The sequence below is a fragment of the Rhinolophus sinicus genome, chromosome X (assembly GCF_036562045.2).
Source record: "Rhinolophus sinicus isolate RSC01 chromosome X, ASM3656204v1, whole genome shotgun sequence".
NCBI classification, from domain to species: Eukaryota; Metazoa; Chordata; class Mammalia; order Chiroptera; family Rhinolophidae; genus Rhinolophus; species Rhinolophus sinicus.
Genome location: NC_133768.1, coordinates 10,408,439 through 10,426,354, shown reverse-complemented (window position 1 = coordinate 10,426,354; position 17,916 = coordinate 10,408,439). Strand labels below are relative to the sequence as shown.

General features: G+C 43.2%; 1 protein-coding gene across 7 annotated transcripts in view; it reads left to right on the top strand.

Moving 5' to 3' along the window:
• The window catches only part of GPM6B (glycoprotein M6B), a 152,809-nt gene extending 135,274 nt beyond the window's left edge, over window positions 1-17,535 (top strand). For 3 of the 7 annotated variants that reach the window (XM_019746289.2, XM_019746291.2, XM_074323185.1), the window contains 6 exons: window positions 813-999; window positions 2,822-2,978; window positions 8,191-8,362; window positions 10,340-10,413; window positions 11,617-11,682; window positions 15,446-16,734. In XM_019746289.2, coding sequence (XP_019601848.2) covers window positions 813-999; window positions 2,822-2,978; window positions 8,191-8,362; window positions 10,340-10,413; window positions 11,617-11,682; window positions 15,446-15,595 — 806 coding nt within the window. In that variant the 3' untranslated portion in view covers window positions 15,596-16,734. Of the gene's footprint in view, window positions 1-812; window positions 1,000-2,821; window positions 2,979-8,190; window positions 8,363-10,339; window positions 10,414-11,616; window positions 11,683-13,878 lie in introns of all 7 variants that reach the window. The other 4 variants (XM_019746294.2, XM_019746292.2, XM_019746290.2 and 1 more) reach the window with 3 other exon arrangements.
• The last annotated feature ends 381 nt before the right edge of the window (window positions 17,536-17,916 follow it).

Sequence of the window (17,916 nt, the reverse complement as noted above, 5' to 3'; positions counted from 1 at the left end):
TTCACGTTTTTTTTGCTTCTGTTCCTTTTCCTTCTTCAAGTACTTAAATGTCACCCACTGGTTCTGGGTTCTTACTCTGAACGTGTGTGTCGGGGGAAGGGTACAGATGGAAGCCGGGAGGAGGAGGACTATGAATAAACTGCTTGTGCTGCCTGGGCTGGGGGACATTTTTATTATAAAGTTGAGGTAATTTCTGATATTGACACGAGAGAAACTTGAGTGGACCCACTTGAGTGGATCTTAGTGACTTTGTACTTCTAGGGACCAAACTACCCATCACCTTACCAAAATGATCATGTTGATATTTTTCTGAATGCAGCAGCAACAGTATAATTACTGTATTTGACTCTTCTGGTTGCCCTGGAGGTAAAGACTCGGGCAAAGCCATTGGCTGCTACAGAAATGGAGGTACTTGAAACCCCAGAAGGATGAGGTTGGGGGGAATTTGATGGTCGCTTTTCTTCACAGAACTGTGGCTTCACTGCTGTCCTGTCATTCGACTGTTAGTGGAGTGATTGTCCCCCAACCCATCCCGGTTCAATCGGGAAGCTCTAGAATTGTGACTCCATAACTATTTGATGGCTCTGCCACTCACCCCAAGCAAATTAAGCTAGGTTCTCTCTTGGAGCCGCAAGGTTCTCACGCACAGAATGTGAGATGATGACAACTACCCCACCGGCCCTTGTTATGTTGAGCTGTGAACATAGAGCATGAGAGGGAAGATGAGAAAGCATTCTCTGCTAATGTGTGGTCTCATGAAGACCAGAGGCATCTTGCCCGTAACCACTGCATTTTCTCTCCTTTGGGTCCAGGCTGCTTCGAATGTTGCATCAAGTGTCTGGGAGGAGTCCCCTATGCCTCTCTGGTGGCCACCATCCTCTGCTTCTCTGGAGTTGCCTTGTTCTGTGGTTGTGGGCACGTGGCTCTCGCGGGCACCGTGGCGATTCTTGAGCAACACTTCTCCACCAACACCAGTGACCACGCCTTGCTGAGTGAGGTGTAAGTACCTGCTTCCCTTTAAAAATGGATTTAAAATGCAACCACCCCATGATGTTTTCAAAAAGTCTACAGTGTGCTCTCCTGGCAGAAAGCCGATGCTTGCCATTAAAGCTCACTGTGTGCTGAAAGCAAAAGGTCCATGAGAAAAGGAAAAAGAAAGGGCCAAGAATGCAGTGGGTATGTGGCCCCCAGGGTGTTTGGGACCTGCGATGGGATCTCACCTGGGAATGGCCAGGTGCACACATAGGACACTGCGCAAACTGTAGCCATGGACATGGAGGGCTGTGGCAAGGTGACAGGTTGATGCTACCAATCATTGTACCCGAGTTACGGTTTCCAAGTAACGGGCGCCCTCCAGTGTTCTCACAGGAAATGACCATCGCTGCAATGACAGGAACCCTAAGCCTACAGGAGCAGGACTTGGAAGTTACTTCTTCAGGCAGAACAATAAACCCTGAGGCTTCTTCCAGTGCAGAAGTTTTGGGGGTTGAGCCTGAAATCTGCCTTCCCATTCTGGAAACATTCTCAATGGAGTCTCAACAACTCCCACCTGTAGGTTTCCATAACTGCAAGCTCAGCAACGATTTCTTTTTTACATGTATTTTCCCCTTTTCCCATTGTCTTCAATGTTTTTTCTTTCCCTTGACTCCCAAACTTGCATGGTATTTAGGTGTCTTGTGAGTATAAGAAACTTCTCTACCAGACTGAGAAAGGCATGAATTTTTATGGAACAATAATGGAATCACGTTGGAAGTGTCCGTAGAGAATTTTATTCTTTTATTTTTTAATATGTTCACGAATGACATCCAAAGAAATGAGCAGGGGTGAGGGAGGTTGTAAGGACGATCAAGCAGGACAAGGGACTCACTGAGTACGACTATGTATTAGGTTGGTGCAAAAGTAATTGTGGTTTAAAACGTTAAAAATAATTGCAAAAACCGCAATTACTTTTGCACCAACCTAATACAAAGAAGACCAAGAAATATTTACCATGACTACCTGGGAAAGGTGTGTGGATTTAATTATTAGTGGCTTGATAAGTGGCTCTCAAACTTCCAGGAATCTTTAAAAATTCCCTATGTCCATGCTTCACCCCAGACCAATTAAGTCATAATCTCTGGGGATAGCACCCAGGTACCAGTATTTTCTAAAGCTGCCCAGGTGGTTCCAATGGGCAGCCAAAGGTTAAGGAACGGGCATCTGGGTCCCTGTGAGCTTGCATAGGACAAAATGAGCTGTGAATTTACGTTCTCTATCTTACACCTACTTGACATATTATTACTTGTGTAGTAAGAATGTAAATGCAAAACACATCTGCCCAAGTTACTCCTAAAGGACCCCTGAGTGTGAATAACGTTAACCACTAGGCCTGGTTGGGAGATATTTGATATGGCGGAAGGAACATGTTGTCTGTCCACTGGACCAGAGTTCAGATGCTGGCTCTGCCCCTTACTCTGTGTCCTTGGTCGAGTGACTTAAGTCCTCAATGCCCCATTTACTTATGTGCAAAATGAGGATTCTAACCCTCACGTCACAGGACTAGGTAAGTATTAAAAGATGACAACTGAGCCCTTAGCCCTGAAAGGAAACGTTTCCCTCGTCTGAGAATGTTGTCCACCTCCACAGTGGGCTCACCTTGGAAGAAAGGCCCAGGTGGCGGTGGGGTGGGCAGGTATGTATGCCTGTTGGAATGCCCCGGGAGCCCGCTGACGTCATCAACGTCACAGGCACATCAGTCTCATGTCCTCCCTGCGGAGGCTGAAAATGTCTGTTTACCGTGCAGTGGATTAAACTTTTCAGGCCGTCTTCTTCCTTTTCACAGAATCCAGCTGATGCAGTATGTCATCTATGGAATTGCGTCCTTTTTCTTCCTGTATGGGATCATTCTGTTGGCAGAAGGCTTTTACACCACGAGCGCAGTGAAAGAGCTGCACGGGGAATTTAAAACCACCGCCTGTGGCCGATGCATCAGTGGAATGGTGAGTGCGAACTTCGGCTTGTCCGACATACAACCACACCTCTGTGGACTGCTTTGTAGTTGGTAAGAGCTATGAGCTAACAGAGTGGATCGAGAGTCCATGACACAAACACAGGCAGACCTCCGAGATATTGTAGGTTCGGGTTAGACAACCGCAATACAGTGAGTATCACAATAAAGCAAGTCAGAATTTTTTTGCTGGTGGAGGGTCTTGCCTTCAATTAGTCAAAAACACAACATCTGTGAAGTGCAATATAAAACTGGGGCATGCCTGTAGTGCTCTTACCAATTTAGAATTAGGAATATGAAAATACCTTCAACATATTATTAATAATAAATTAAAATCTATGGCTGGTAGTATTTAGTCAAACATTTCCCTTATCAACGTATAGGTAATAAGGGTGTTGAAGATTTTTCAAATAGCAAGTTCCCACTATGAAAGGAGATCATTTTCATGTCATCTCAGTGCTCCCCTTCCCTTGTCCGTGAATATGGATTGTGGCCATAAAGACTTACATGTGCTGTGATTGTCATAAGCCCTCTGGAAGTATTTGCCAAGCACTTTTTCTAGTAAGCACCTAGCTGAGAACTTTGCTAGTCACTAGGAATGCAAAGATTAAAACACAGGCTCCTGTCCTCAAGAAACTTATAGTCTAAAGAGAGGAGTTAGCCAACTCCAGCCCTTGGCCCAAAGCCAGCCTGCCATCTGTCTTTGTACAGCCCATGAGCTAAGAATGGCTTTATATCTTCAAATTGTTGGGGGGGAGGGTAAAAACAAATGAATACAATGACTTGTGAAAATTATACGAAATTCGTTTTTTTTTGCGGGAGAAAAGGGGAACAGTTCTTTATTGGGGAACAGTGTGTACTTCCAGGACTTTTTTCCAAGTCAAGTTGTTGTCCTTTCAATCTTAGTTGTGGAGGGTGCCGTTCAGCTTCAAGTTGTTGTCCTTTCAGTCTTAGTTGTGGAGGGCGCAGCTCAGCCCCAGGTCAGGTTGCCTTTGCTAGTTGCAGGGGGTGCAGCCCACCATCCCTTGCGGGAGTCGAACTGGCAACCTTGTGGTTGAGAGCCCACGCTCCAACCAACTGAGCCATCCGGGAGGCAGCTCAGCTCAAGGTGCCGTGTTCAATCTTAGTTGCAGGGGGCGGAGCCCACCATCCCTTGCTGGACTCGAGGAGTTGAACCAGCAACCTTGTGGTTGAGAGCCCACTGGCCCATGTGGGAATCGAACCGGCAGCCTTCGGAGTTAGGAGCACAGAGCTCCAACCGGCTAAGCCACCGGGCCGGCCCCGAAATTCATTTTGATGACCATAAATAGTTCTATTGGCACCCAGCCACATCAAGCGTTGACATATTGTCCATGGCTGCTTTCATGCTGGGACAGTGGAGCTGAGTAGTTGTGACAGAGACTGTAAGTGGCCCACAGAGTCTAAACTGATCCCCATCTGGCCCTTTGCAGACAACGTATGCTGCCCTCTGGTCTAGAGGAGGACAAAGCTTTAAAAAAGCTCATTAAAAGACAGGGTTTTCCTGCAACTAAGATTGAACACGGCACCTTGAGCTGAGCTGCCGCTGAGCTCCAGGATGGCTCAGTTGGTTGGAGCGCGTCCTCTCAACCACAAGGTTGCCGGTTCGACTCCCGCAAGGGATGGTGGGCTGCGCCCCCTGCAACTAGCAACGGCAACTGAACCTGGAGCTGAGCTGCGCCCTCCACAACTAAGTTGAAAGGACAACAACTTGACTTGGAAAAAAGACCTGGAAGTACACACTGTTCCCCAATAAAGTCCTGTTCCCCTTCCCCAATAAGATATTAAAAAAAAAAAAAAAAAAAGACAGGGTTTCTGTCTCGCATCACAGAGGGAATCTCAGCAGCGGCTTGCGAGTCTAGAAAGGAAGAGGCATTATGGAGTTTGATCTTAGGCAAGTTGAATTTGAGTTTATAATGGCATATTCATGTCAAAGTAGCTCCCAAGCAGCTATATTGCTCTGAGAGAGAGGTCAGGTGTAAAGAAAACAGTTTGGGAGTTAAGAAAGAAATGCTACCACTGAGGAAGAAAGCCCAGGCTGGCTGACCAAGGCACTGGCCCTTTCCTGAGGAAAATATAGGTCCTCTCTGCCGGGCCGCGGGCCCCTGGCGCGCTAGGCACGGACTGCGTTTTCTGCTCTGGTGAAGAAGGGATGTAAGCACACAGATCGTGGCATACTTCTTTGTGACTAGATGGGAGCCTGGGCATGAAGAGGCTGTGACACAGTGCACATTAAATTTCTTAAGGTCAGCGCAATCCTTCCCTGAGTGGACGTGTCACTGACAGCTGCTCGTCCCTGGAGGGACCCTTGGGCTTGGGGAAACTGCTGAAATGTGCTGCCCCTGCTTCTCTGTCTGGCCCTTAGTTCCTGCTAAGTTTCTTAGCTAATAGCCTGGGAACTGTAAGAGAGATGTGTGCAAATGGCACACATAGGGAGAGTCGCACTGCCTCTGTGTGCAGAATTAATTAGGGAGGGCTTTGTGGCAGGCGGGAGTGGAGGAAATTGCCCCACACCTGATCAGGGAAGAGGAAGCAGCATGAAGAACAGGGCAGAGAGGCCCAGAAAAGAGGGGTTGTTCCAGGGAGCCAGTGGTGTATCCCAGATGAAGGGAAGGGTGGAGCAAAGGATAGAAGTGACGCTGCTTGGAAGGAGGTCAGGGACCAGATCAGGAAAGGCCTTAAGTGCTAGGCTAGGAATAAAATCAGAAGACAAAGACAAGCAGTGGGTGATGCAGTCGTGCACACAAGAGAGCGAGACCTCTGAGTGCTATGCTGCACGGATCGGAGGGCGGGAAGAGAGGTCAGCAAGAGGTGATGGCAAGGCTCACGGTGGGGCAAAGGGGAGGGCCGAACTAGGCTCCAGTCGTGGAGTGAGGATAGGGGGCAGATTCAAGGACTGTAGACCAGGTGGGCCCGATGATTGGCATGTGGGAGCAAGCACGAGGAGGGAATGAACGCGCAGTCTCTGGCGTGCGTGCCACGTGATGCGGAGGCTGCCGGCAGGAGGGGGAGGCATGGGGAGACAGGATGGAGATCGCACTGAGTGTCGTGCCCGTGGGGCTTGATGCACCTGTGGACCGATGTCCCGGTGGAGTTGCCTAGAGCGTCACAGAGAGACTTGGGCTGGGGTTTCTGGGAACACTCTGGGCCCGAGATGACAGAGTGGCGGCAGGAACAAGCTCACACCGGTTTGTGGGAGCAAAGCCCTGGCTCGTGTTGCTGGAGCACCCCTAACCACTTTCCGTTTGGCGCTACCCCAGTCGAATGGATGTATGCCCAAATACACTTTCAGATTTCTTGAAAAACTTGAGTGTGCCTCAGTTTGCCTTTGAACATCTGGGGGATGGTAGAGAGTAAGGGGAGCTTGTGCTGGAGGCAGGGGGTGCTTCACCCAGAGCCAGAGGAGGGAGAACCCTGTGGGCGTGGGTGTCGGGATCTGCTGTACCACACGCCAAGCTGGAAGAACCCCTCTCCCCCCGCCAACACGCGCAGCCCACTCTGATCTGTTGTATTAGTTAAATTTCACTTGAGAAAAGATCTGTTCTAAAAACTTGCAAAGCCAGTTGTGCCGAGGGGACCTGGACTGTCTTCTTCCGTGTCCTCACGGAGCACCTGTGCCTCGCACGCTGCGATTTTGATACGTTCAAGGGGATTCCTGAATGGACTGGCTTTGGAGCGTGTTAGGTGACGGGGAGGGCTGGTGGAGGATGAAGCGACAAGCTAACGACAGGAAGTTGTATGAGGCAAGGAGGACAGTGAGCTCTGCCCACCAGCAGGCCTTGCTCTGGCTGGTGCGTTTTGGGCAGCCTCCGCCTGGGAGCTGAGGGCATGACTCTGAACCCTGGGGGCCGCCAGAATGCGAATGCCCCCATAGGCTCCATCCCCTGGACACCGGCTGCCCTCAGGAGCCCTGACCCCCACGGTTGGGGAAGGCTCACCAAGCAAAGAACCACCAGCGCTTTTTCAAGTCTCTGTGGTGTTACTAGAATAGAAAGAAAGTAAAGTTTTCTTTTGAAGGGTAAGAAAAAGAAACCCTAGTCTGGAGTAGCCCATCCATAGGCGTTGGGGAGAAAAGGGCTGTGAAACCGCTGGAATCTGCTTTGAATATTTTTAGAAATGCAAATGCTGTCCTTGAGGTAAGAGACTTGTTGCTGCAGTTTCCTGTGGTGACCCACAGGCGCCTGACCCCCAGGCCAACCCGACACCATCCAGGTATCTCCTGCAGTATGGAAAATTAGATGGAACCTTCAGGTCTCCAGCATCGGCTTGAAAAAAATAAAAGCCAAACTCGAATTGCAAACCTTCACCCGCACACTCTGTGGGTGCATATTCTGAAAATATAAATACCACAATATTTTTGAAACAGCCTTTCAACATTCTCTGAAAATTGGTAGTCAAGGCAGGTTAGGAAGAATGTTCCTGAAATCGCCCATGGCAACGTGTGGGTGAACACAACGATTTTTCCCTCAGCCAGGGCTTTGCTTGCAGAGCTTCTGTGAATCTTAAAGATGAAAACAAAAACTGGAGGGAAATGACAATGTTGTCAGATTTACTGTGCATCAAGCTTGTGTTCAAGGCTATGTTAAACTTTTAATAAAGGTTCAAGCATCTAATGCTTTGAGTAATTTCACAGGATCGTGAAACTAGTGAAATGCCTTTGAGAAAGGGCTTCCTGTAGCAATTGCTATTATACCACCCATCTAGTCTGTAAAATAAAGGTAATTTGGGGGACATTAATATGAAGTTATCATTCAAGTGGCCTGTGAAACCACCCAGACACTATCCCATGGTAAGTACGGATGGAACTGATATTTAGAAAGAATGTCACATGGCAGGCCCTGTCGCTAATGAGTTCTGTGACCTTGGACAAGGGAGACCACCCCTTGGGGTCTCAGTTCCTTATTAGTTAAAAGAGGGACCTGAAAATGAAAAGTCCCTGAAGTGGCTTCGGGTAGTAATATTCTCAATCCTACGGTTGTGGAGAGCGTGACCACCCTGCCCCAGCTGCCAGCCCTCTGTTTTCCTCTTCCTTGTCACTTTGCCTTGTCACCACTGTGGTCCAGGCGGTGCTCTGAACTAAATGCATCCCACAGTTGGGTATCGGGTCAGAAATGCGAATGCTTTCCTCCCAGGGGATGTGCCTTGACAGGTTCAGTGACCATTTTCTCCTTCTCTTCTCGGCTTAGTTTGTCTTCCTGACCTATGTGCTGGGAGTGGCCTGGCTGGGCGTATTTGGTTTCTCTGCCGTGCCCGTGTTTATGTACTACAACATATGGTCAACTTGTGAAGTCATCAAGTCACCCCAGACCAACGGGACAGCCGGTGTGGAGCAGATCTGCGTGGATATCCGACAATACGGTACTTCCTTTAATCCCCCAGATTAATTTTTATCCTCGGTGCATACGTCATGGGCATCTTTGTAATCATCATGATGTGTTTCAGACGTTCTCCTGTGGGAATAGCATATATCGTTTTCCTCAACGTGCTCCATTTTCTGAATGGAAAGATCACATAGGCTCTTAGCTGCTCAAAGTTACCTTGCAAAATTTTGTTCCATTTTCAAGTTAGGTATGTAAGTAAAAGAAACTTCTTATAATATGAAGCTGCTTTATAATACAGTTCAATCAAAAAAGACTTCTGGAAGTCTACTATAAAAAGATTACGTATTTTTTCTTCAATTTCTTTTCAGTTTTGTTCCATCCAAAACATTGCGTGCACTGTATAACCCAATTAATTGGTATGTCTGACTCTTCAAAGCAGTTCTTTTTAAAATGACCAATTGCTTAAACTTCATCTGTACTGAAAAACACAACATAAAATCCAGATGCATTTTTGAAGTCATCAGAATGTACTCCATAGAAGCTGGCTGTTGGAAACCTGGTCAAACATTTGCAAATGAATGGGGTCCTCACAACAGGCAGCTAAGGCTGGTTCATTTTGACAAGCCACAGACTCGGCCATTGCTCCTCCTGTTAATTAATTTGAGACTTTTCTTCCCCGCTGAGTGAGAGAAGCAGCATCCTAAGTAAGGACTGTAATTAGTGCTTTGAGCCAGGAGGGTAGGAAATCCTGTTGTTGGCAGAAACAACCAGGGGAAAGAAGCTTTTCATTAGAATCAAAGAAGAAATAACGTCTTTCAGAGCTTTTCTTGAGAAAGATGACTATTTCATTTTTGCTGCTGGTTTTTCCTGTGTGGCTTATCATCAACCTCTTACCTCAAAACATAATAGGAAATTTGCCTAAAATTGCCCATCAGACTGATAATCTCATCTCAGTCTCATCTCTTAAAGACCAAGGCTCAACCACACTGTTCTTTATGATGGACTGAAAACAGCCTAAAGTGGATTTTTAGAGTATCTGTAACTGAATGTCTAAATGTATATCATTGTCCTTAAACATCTTCATTTACAAATGTGGGGTCATGTAACCAAAAAAGGTCATCATTTTTTTATATCTATATTTGAAATCACTGGTTCCACTGCCAATTAGGGACTCGTCACTTCCCATTCTTCTGAAGCATGAAGACTTACTCTTGGCCCATGGCAAGGATAGGAGGAATAAGGAATTTTAAAAAGTCCTCTTTCCTCGCCTCCTGAGAGAAGTGTCATTTGAGCTGTTTAGTATGTAAGCACTCACCTATGCATTAACGGCAAAAAGAGCAGCAACCCGATGGCATGTCACTGGGGGGGCTCAGGGTTTCAGTGAGAGACCACTGACCCTGCTGGCCTCACTCTGGTGAAGGACAGTGTTTTCTGTAAGACACAATAAAAATGAATATAAAAGCCAAGACGTATAACATATAAGTCCAAATTACATCACATAAATATCAATTACTCTGTCAAATTGCCATGAGACTTTCTGAGTGCAGACTCAATTTTGGAACTTATCTCATGGCAAACCACTATAAAAAAGAGCTGGTGTAGCAAGGCCACAGGCCAGGAAATTCATGGGGAAATGGCTTTGACCTCAGTGTGATGAAATGCTTTATGAGAGGGGTCATCCCACAGCTGTTTAACTACAGTTCATAAATTCATAGGAAGGAAAACCTAGCTTTGAAAATCAATTTTTACAGATATCAGCTCAATAAAAGAAAGCATAATTTGTAGGGGAAAAAAATACCATGTTGTTTAAGTGTCTTATAGACTAGTACACATTGCTCTTGCCCTGTTGTCCAAATAGGACTTAGCAATTATTCCAGAAAGTATGTCTGCAGAGGGCAGCTCCATCGGTTCTTGATGCATTGTAACTGGCACCCAAAGCGGTGAGGGCCCTTGAGAGCATGAGGAACTGCAGTTAGCACCAATACCTAACATTCTATTGGGATTCCCTTCACAGGTATCATTCCCTGGAATGCTTTCCCAGGAAAAATATGTGGCTCTGCCCTAGAGAACATCTGCAACACAAATGAGGTAAAGCCCTCCCCTGTCAGAGGCTCACAGGTGATCATGTGGCCAAAAAAAAAGGGTTCTGGTAGGGAGAAAGAGCAGGAGCCTGGCTAAAATGCTATTAAGGAAAGCTCTTTTTTGCAGACTTTTAAAGATTGAACTGTATGTAATCACCAATATTCAGCCATTGTTGACCTTGAAAATGGCCCTTTCACATGGTCCAGCCCATTCAGTGAGGATTTTAGCAACCAGAGAGCTTTCTCTTTTGGCAATCCTGCAAATCTGAGAATGTTCATAGATTCTTCTCTTTTACTTTCAAATAGTTTTTCAAAATAGAACATTTGTCACAGAACATTTGTAATTTTCATACAAAAGAGCCCTGAATTTATATACAAACCAAATTTTTATAAATCAAGTCACAGTTAATCGCTTATACAGAGGGTGCCAAAAAAAAATGTATACACATTTTAAGAAATGAAAAAAACTATTAAAATTGTAATACTCAATATATACCGATAACAAAAGATGAGAACAAGTTACATGTGACTTCTGCAATTACAAGATGTGCTCACAGTGGTTCCTATCAGCGTCCAGACACCTCTGATTACAGCGAACTACTGCTTGAGCAACACTGACCAAAATGTCCACTTGTACACATTTTTTGGCACCCTCAGTATTTCCAAAGTGATTTTCTCTTATTTCTCATTCACCCTTAATTGGCACTAAATCCTAACACGCTTTGGTTTAAAACCTCTCAGCCTTAGTTTATAAATGTTTGTAAAATTCTTAAATGCACTCGTGGGAGCTTGCATGTTTAAGCCACTCCTAATATGTTTTTGAAAAGCAGTCAGTTACCAAAATAATCAGCCCCTACTGACCTGGCTGCTCAGTTTGTATGTCCACAATATGGACTGGCTCAAAGCAGGGGCTCCCAACGTTGGCTGCAGGGTGCAGTCATTCAGGAGTATTTTAATACACCATAGGCTGAGGCCCGGATTGAGTGGTCTGGGGTACAGTCCGGGCATCAGAAAGTTTGAAAAGCTCCCCAGGTGATTCCAGTGTGCGCCAGGGTTGCCAACTGGGCTTGAAGGGGTGCACACTTCCTCCCAGCCTTGCAGAAAACAGCTAGCTACCGAGGAGAAAGATGACACAGCATACTGGAATGGGTGTAGGCAGGCCATTTCATTACACCTGAAATGCTTATGTTGGTGCCCTCTTCTCTCCTAGTTCTACATGTCCTATCACCTGTTCATTGTGGCTTGTGCAGGAGCTGGTGCCACCGTCATTGCCCTGGTGAGTAATGGCCCGAGGACTGGCCGGGTCTAGCTCCCCCTCCCAGCAGTCTCTATAATGACAGATTTCCCTTCCAGCAGACACTCCTGGGACTCCAGGTTGGTTAAATTTCACCTGTGTACACTTACCACATGTCTAGATTGCAGGAAGTACTAGTTGGCTGTCTTGGCACCACCGATTGATTGTAGGTAATGTAAATTGGATTGTGTGGGAAGAAGAGGGGGTACCAGCACGTGGAACAGCTGTTAACTAGCACTGGAATACTGTTGCATATTTAGCCCTGACTTTCATTACTTCAGTCATGGACAAATGCTCACGTGAGGCATTACCCATTTCTTTGCCAAGAAATAAATTTTCATTTCAAAATGGAAATATGCATGTATACATACATACATATGAGGTCTGACAATTAAGTTCGCGAACTCATCCTAGAAAAAGTGCTACATACCTCATTGCTGAATATCATTACGGTCACCTTCGAAGTACTCCCTTTGGGAAGCTATGCACCAATGCCAGTGCCTAGTCCACCCTTCAAAGCAATTTTGGAATTTTTTTTCTGGAATGGCCATCAGAGCTGTCGTCGTATTACGCTTGATGTCCCGAATGTCATCCAAATGTCTTCCTTTCAATATTTTCTTTCTCTTCGGGTAAAGAAAGAAGTCACTGGGGGCCAGATCAGGTGAGTAGGGAGGGTGTTCCAATACAGTTATTTGTTTACTGGCTAAAAACTCCCTCACAGACAGTGCTGTGTGAGCTGCTGCATTGTCGTGATGCAAGAGCCGTGAGTTGTTGGCGAAAAGTTCAGGTCGCCTAACTTTTTCACGCAGCCTTTTCAGCACTTCCAGATAGTAAACTTGGTTAACTCTTTGTCCAGTTGGTACAAATTCATAGTGAGTAATCCCTCTGATATCAGAAAAGGTTAGCAACATCATTGCAACAAGGTCGCGAACTTCATTGTCAGACCTCATACATGTACAGTTGATCTTGCTACGTGCAGTAGTTATGCTCTATAAAGTCTCGAACACTAAATTAAGAAATACCAAGCCATTGCTCCTTGGGAAAATATTGAATTAGGTTTCTGGGAGCCTCTGGTCACAACATTTTTGGTCAAACTGATCAGTACATAATCTTGTTTTGTGTGTTTCTGTTCAAAGACATCTTATTTAGTGTATATTGCTGAGTCATTGACATTGAATGGCCAACAGCACTATGTGTGGCTCATGCCTGAACGAAGCTCATTTAGCCCACACATTTTCTCTGTAAGGTACCTCCAAAGCCTTCTTGCACTTAAAAACACTAGACAGCACATCGATTAGGGAACGTTTAACAAGTAAAATCACAAAAGTGCAGAAAATATGGCACTAAATAGATTGCAAACAGGACACTTGTTTACAGACTGAGAGCTGAAACAAGAGGACAGGGTCACCTTGGTTGACCTCAACTGGGAGACTTGATCACCACTCAGCATACGTCCACGAATGACTGTGAAGTTGCTATGAATATTGATTTGGGGGTTACAAAGAAATTTTAGCACATAGGCAAATTTGCAAATAGGGAATCTGCAAATAATGAGGATCAACTGTATAACACACACAAATATATGTGTGTGCACGTGTGTGCATATAGATATGTAATGTGGGAGGGCTTGGCTTGTGATTTCAGGAAGTCTAAGATTGGTAAAGTAAGGGGGACATCTCAACTGCTTAGAAATGAGTCATTCCCAGGTTTTCCAGTCATTAAATCATTCCTTGCCATTACAGCCCATGAAAATAAACCACCTGGTAAATCATGGTGGTGACCTGTTCTCTGGGCTGCTGCCTCTCCGGGCTGAACAGCAGGTGGGAGGGGGATGCATGGCTGCTGAGTAGGCAGTTCGGGGAAGATGAGGAGAAACACAGGCCTTTCAGCTTCATCTTCCTCACACTGCTGACCCAGCGCGCTATCCTGTCATTCTTTAAACACATCCAAGTGTTTTTAATAAGTGTACTGAGGGCTAGCGCTGAGGACTGATACTGCATGCGTGAGAGGAGAAAGTTTGTATGTGCTAGACTTGAAAATCTTCTGTTGTGATGATTAACTGGGGAGAAAGGAACACCTTGGCTGAGTTGGCACCCCTCCCCACCCAAGTTTAGAAGTGTCGTAGCAGCGGCCCTCACTGCCTGTGTCTTACTGTCCTGTTTTGTTCTCTTCCACCAGCTGATCTACATGATGGCTACCACATATAACTATGCGGTTTTGAAGTTTAAGAGTCGGGAAGATTGCTGCACTAAATTCTAAATTGCATAAGGCCAATAAAGGAGCTTTAGAGAGCTATATGATGTAGCGTGAATATCACTGACACCCCAGACTAAAGCAGACTCTAGGTTTCTGCAGTTTTGTACCAGTAATTTGTAAATAGCTTTAGTCAACTCACTTCGCATGGTAGATTAATAAGATCACTTACCGTACATGAATTATAAAATTATGAGATCTGGCTATTTCCACATTTTGAAAAGGATTCAGTTATTTACTGACATTGGTGAGCACCCATTAAAAATAATTTTCTTGAACTTAAACTTTGAGCAGTGTCTCCAAATGAAATATTAAAACTTTGAAATACCTGTATTTTCCATTATTTTTGCTGGCTTGATAACCAAGTTCAATGATGAAAATGAAAACAAGTGAAGATGAAATGGAAGAGAACCATCTTAATCTGGATTTTGTTTTGTCAGACTCCTGGAAAATATTTTACAAATACATTTGAAACTTGATTACAATTTTTTTTTATGATTACATGGTTCACTACCAAATAAATGCCCCTCAAATAAGCCAGATGAAAATGTGAAGAAAAATAAAGGCGACCCATTTGTTTTCTCTGAAAAAAAGGATTTATGTGTGGGGGGTTTTTTTACATAACACAGTCCTTCCTTTCAGAGCCCACAAAATTGATAACCGTAAATTGTTTTGGTGAGTAGTAACTGATTCCTCAAAGCCAGTTCTCAAACTGCACATAAGATTTTAATGGGAAGAGAAATTGTTCCTGGATCTGAAAGTCTCAAATATGTTGTGAAGGAAATATGAACTATAAGGAACTTGAGATATAGATTTTGCAGGAAAGGTGAGGAAAATAAATGGGAAAGGAGTGTTTGCCACATCAAATGTAAAGAATGACAATAAGGAGTTTTACATTTTGTGAAATGAAATAATGGCAGTTATAAAATGGAAAATGTAGTTTCATTACTAAAAATGTGTTAACACAGAACTGCATGCTTTTGCTTATAGTTCTTAAGTTTGGTTTTGACCTTCACTTAATTTTCCCATGTTAAATATGTAGTTTTTTTTATTATTTACTCAAAATAAACATTGTTCACACTTTTAGGCCTTTGGGGGCACTGAATTTTATCCTCAGATAGGAAAGCTCTTTGCACCACACTTATTTTAAAATAACCACACAATGTGTTTCTGAATTTCTGCATTAATTTTTTAAGTTACTCTCAAAATGGCAGAAAACACCCTCTTGTATTTCATTTTTGCTTTTTCTTAACAATAACTTTGGCCATTTTTTCAAGTTCATTATGTTTGTATACTAACTTTTCTTCAGTCTTTTAATATGAAGCCTACTAGTAGAGCATGCTTTCAGTATCTGGTGCCTCTGATCGCAGAATGAGTATTAATACAGAATAACCCTCTCCCCTTTTTACAGTAAAGACCGTCTAATCTGCCTAGCGGCTTGCTTTGCCTTCTGACATGCTCACTAGCCATCATGCTCACCCTTCTTTTCCAGATCCACTTCCTCATGATACTGTCTTCTAACTGGGCTTACTTAAAGGATGCAAGCAAAATGCAGGCTTACCAGGATATCAAAGCAAAGGAAGAACAGGAACTGCAAGATATCCAGTCTCGGTCAAAAGAACAACTCAATTCTTACACATAAATGTTTGCCAGAGTGCTTCAGCCGACGAATTTACAGCTCTGACAAATCATCAGAGAGCTGCTCTGCAGTACAGATGTGTATCCCACCAAACAAACTAATGTACAACTACAAATACTTCATTGTCTGTCTCAAACTGCTGGGATATATTTCTAGGAAAACCTGCCAGTAGGTAAATCTTTTTCTTTAGAACAAATATTGGAGGTTTCATGTTAGCCATTTTAAAAGGCAACACTTTGATAAAATGATTATTCATCCTTTTGAAATTTGTGGCACGTTCACATTTATTGCTCGAGCAATCCTCCCAAGACAGGCAATGAGAATATGGCATACTCCTTGATAGGGACCCATGACGTGCCAGCATCGAGGGGTGTGGCCGTAAATTCTGTATGCCATCTGTCCTCAAATAAATGTATCTAAATAAGAAATAAAATGGGATTGCTGTGAAGTTCTATTTCTGACAGCTGACATTTATTAAACTGTAGCTCATCAAAGATAATATGATTCTCACAGTTGACCAGGACAGGTTAACTTCGTGATCCAATCAGAAATGCTTTTTTCAATAATGCAAAAATGAGCTGTGATTCTGCTACACCTACCGTTGAAGAAGCTGGATTCTGACTCATTGACAAGCTTTCCAGACTCGATTTTATAATAGATCTCATTTTAATAAAATGACCCACTTGTCATCATTCTTCTTGGGAAATAAAGTCAGCCCTGCCTTAATGAGTATTTGCTTTAAATTTCTAAAACTTCCATTATAACGGGAGACCCAAATCTTCCATAGACTTTTGTTCCACAAATGTTTTTCTTAATCAACAAGTGTTACCTTATTAAAATGACCACCATTCTGAACCATTTTTATGTGGTCTGAAAAGTAAGTTTACAGTTTCATACCAACTATCTAAAACATAATTACAAATAGACCACAGACCTCCTACTTTTATAGACTTGAATCCTTAAGTAATTTAAATTAGGGTTAGTATTTATTTCACTTTTTCTTACCTAAATCTTTGTTTCCTGGAATAATAACGTTCGATGTTCAGCAAAAAAAAACAAAAAACAAAAAAAAACACAACAAACAAACAAAAAAACAAAACAAAAAAAAACCTGCTTGAGTTTAAGCCATTTTCAAAAGAAACTTGCCTTCTAAAATCATTGTGCTCCAGAACATTAAGTAACTGTAGGTACTGGGTATTAGTGATGATAAACTTTGTGTTGTTCTTTATGAAATGATACATATAACTGTTGGTGCATCAGTGCTTTTTAAAAGGGGCTGCATAATATATAGGGTTAACTATGTATATTCATGTTGAGAATGAACTTGTGGTTGGGCTGTTTCCTGGATTTTAAAACATACATGTGCAGAAATGTATTAAAGTGAAAGGAAGCATACCTTCATCAAGATGCTATTAAAATCGAACATATAATATTTCATTTGGATTCTTTCTGTTGTTAATTTCTAAAAAATGCCTATTTGGATCTTGATTATTTTCTTTTTAATTGGGAGAAGCTCTCTTCTGTGTAGAACAGTTGTTCCAGAATAGCTTGGTGATTTGTTCTCCTGTTGCATGACAGACTTAAATGTTTTTTCCAGCAGTGGAGGTGCTGTTCAAGTCCAGTGTTCTAGAAGCAGTGTCTAAAAGCCTAATTTTACTTTTCTAATTCTGGTAGCTATTACCAAGAATGTTTGAAAGTTTTGTTTAAGTAGTCTAATATTTTTTATGTAAAGAGCATTAAATTTTGCTATGTATAAATTTTTGTAACCTAACAGTGAATCAATATTTTCTATCAGTGCCAAGGGCTTCCTGTAGTTCTATTCCAGTGTTACAATAAATATTTGTAGATAATAGTCAATACTTGTGTATGCTTATTTTAAAGATCTACTTAGGTGGAAATAGCTGTGGATGTACTAAGAGAAATGAAATAAAATTATAGCTTCATTCACTTGCCTTTTTACCATACATAAATACTGTCTTTCTCTGTATTCAGTATTGGTGTCCTTTTTAAATAGTATGCATAATCAAGATTTCACATTTGTGTGGAAATCAAGTTTGTAAGAGTGCTACATGTTTCGTTTCTGACAAATCTCCTTTAAGTGAGAGGAATATGAGAAAACAGCGTCACCCACTGGGCTGTATTTTACATAGAGTGCCACTAACACTATAGTTCTCTGGAACAGTGCAGGTTTTCTGACTAGCTTCAACAAATGAAAGCACTATACCTATGGGATTAACACAAAACTTAAGTTTGGGGAAAGTATAAATAGTGAGGAACCGTCATAAGAGTCCATGTACCATTGGCTATTTTACAAACCCAAGGTA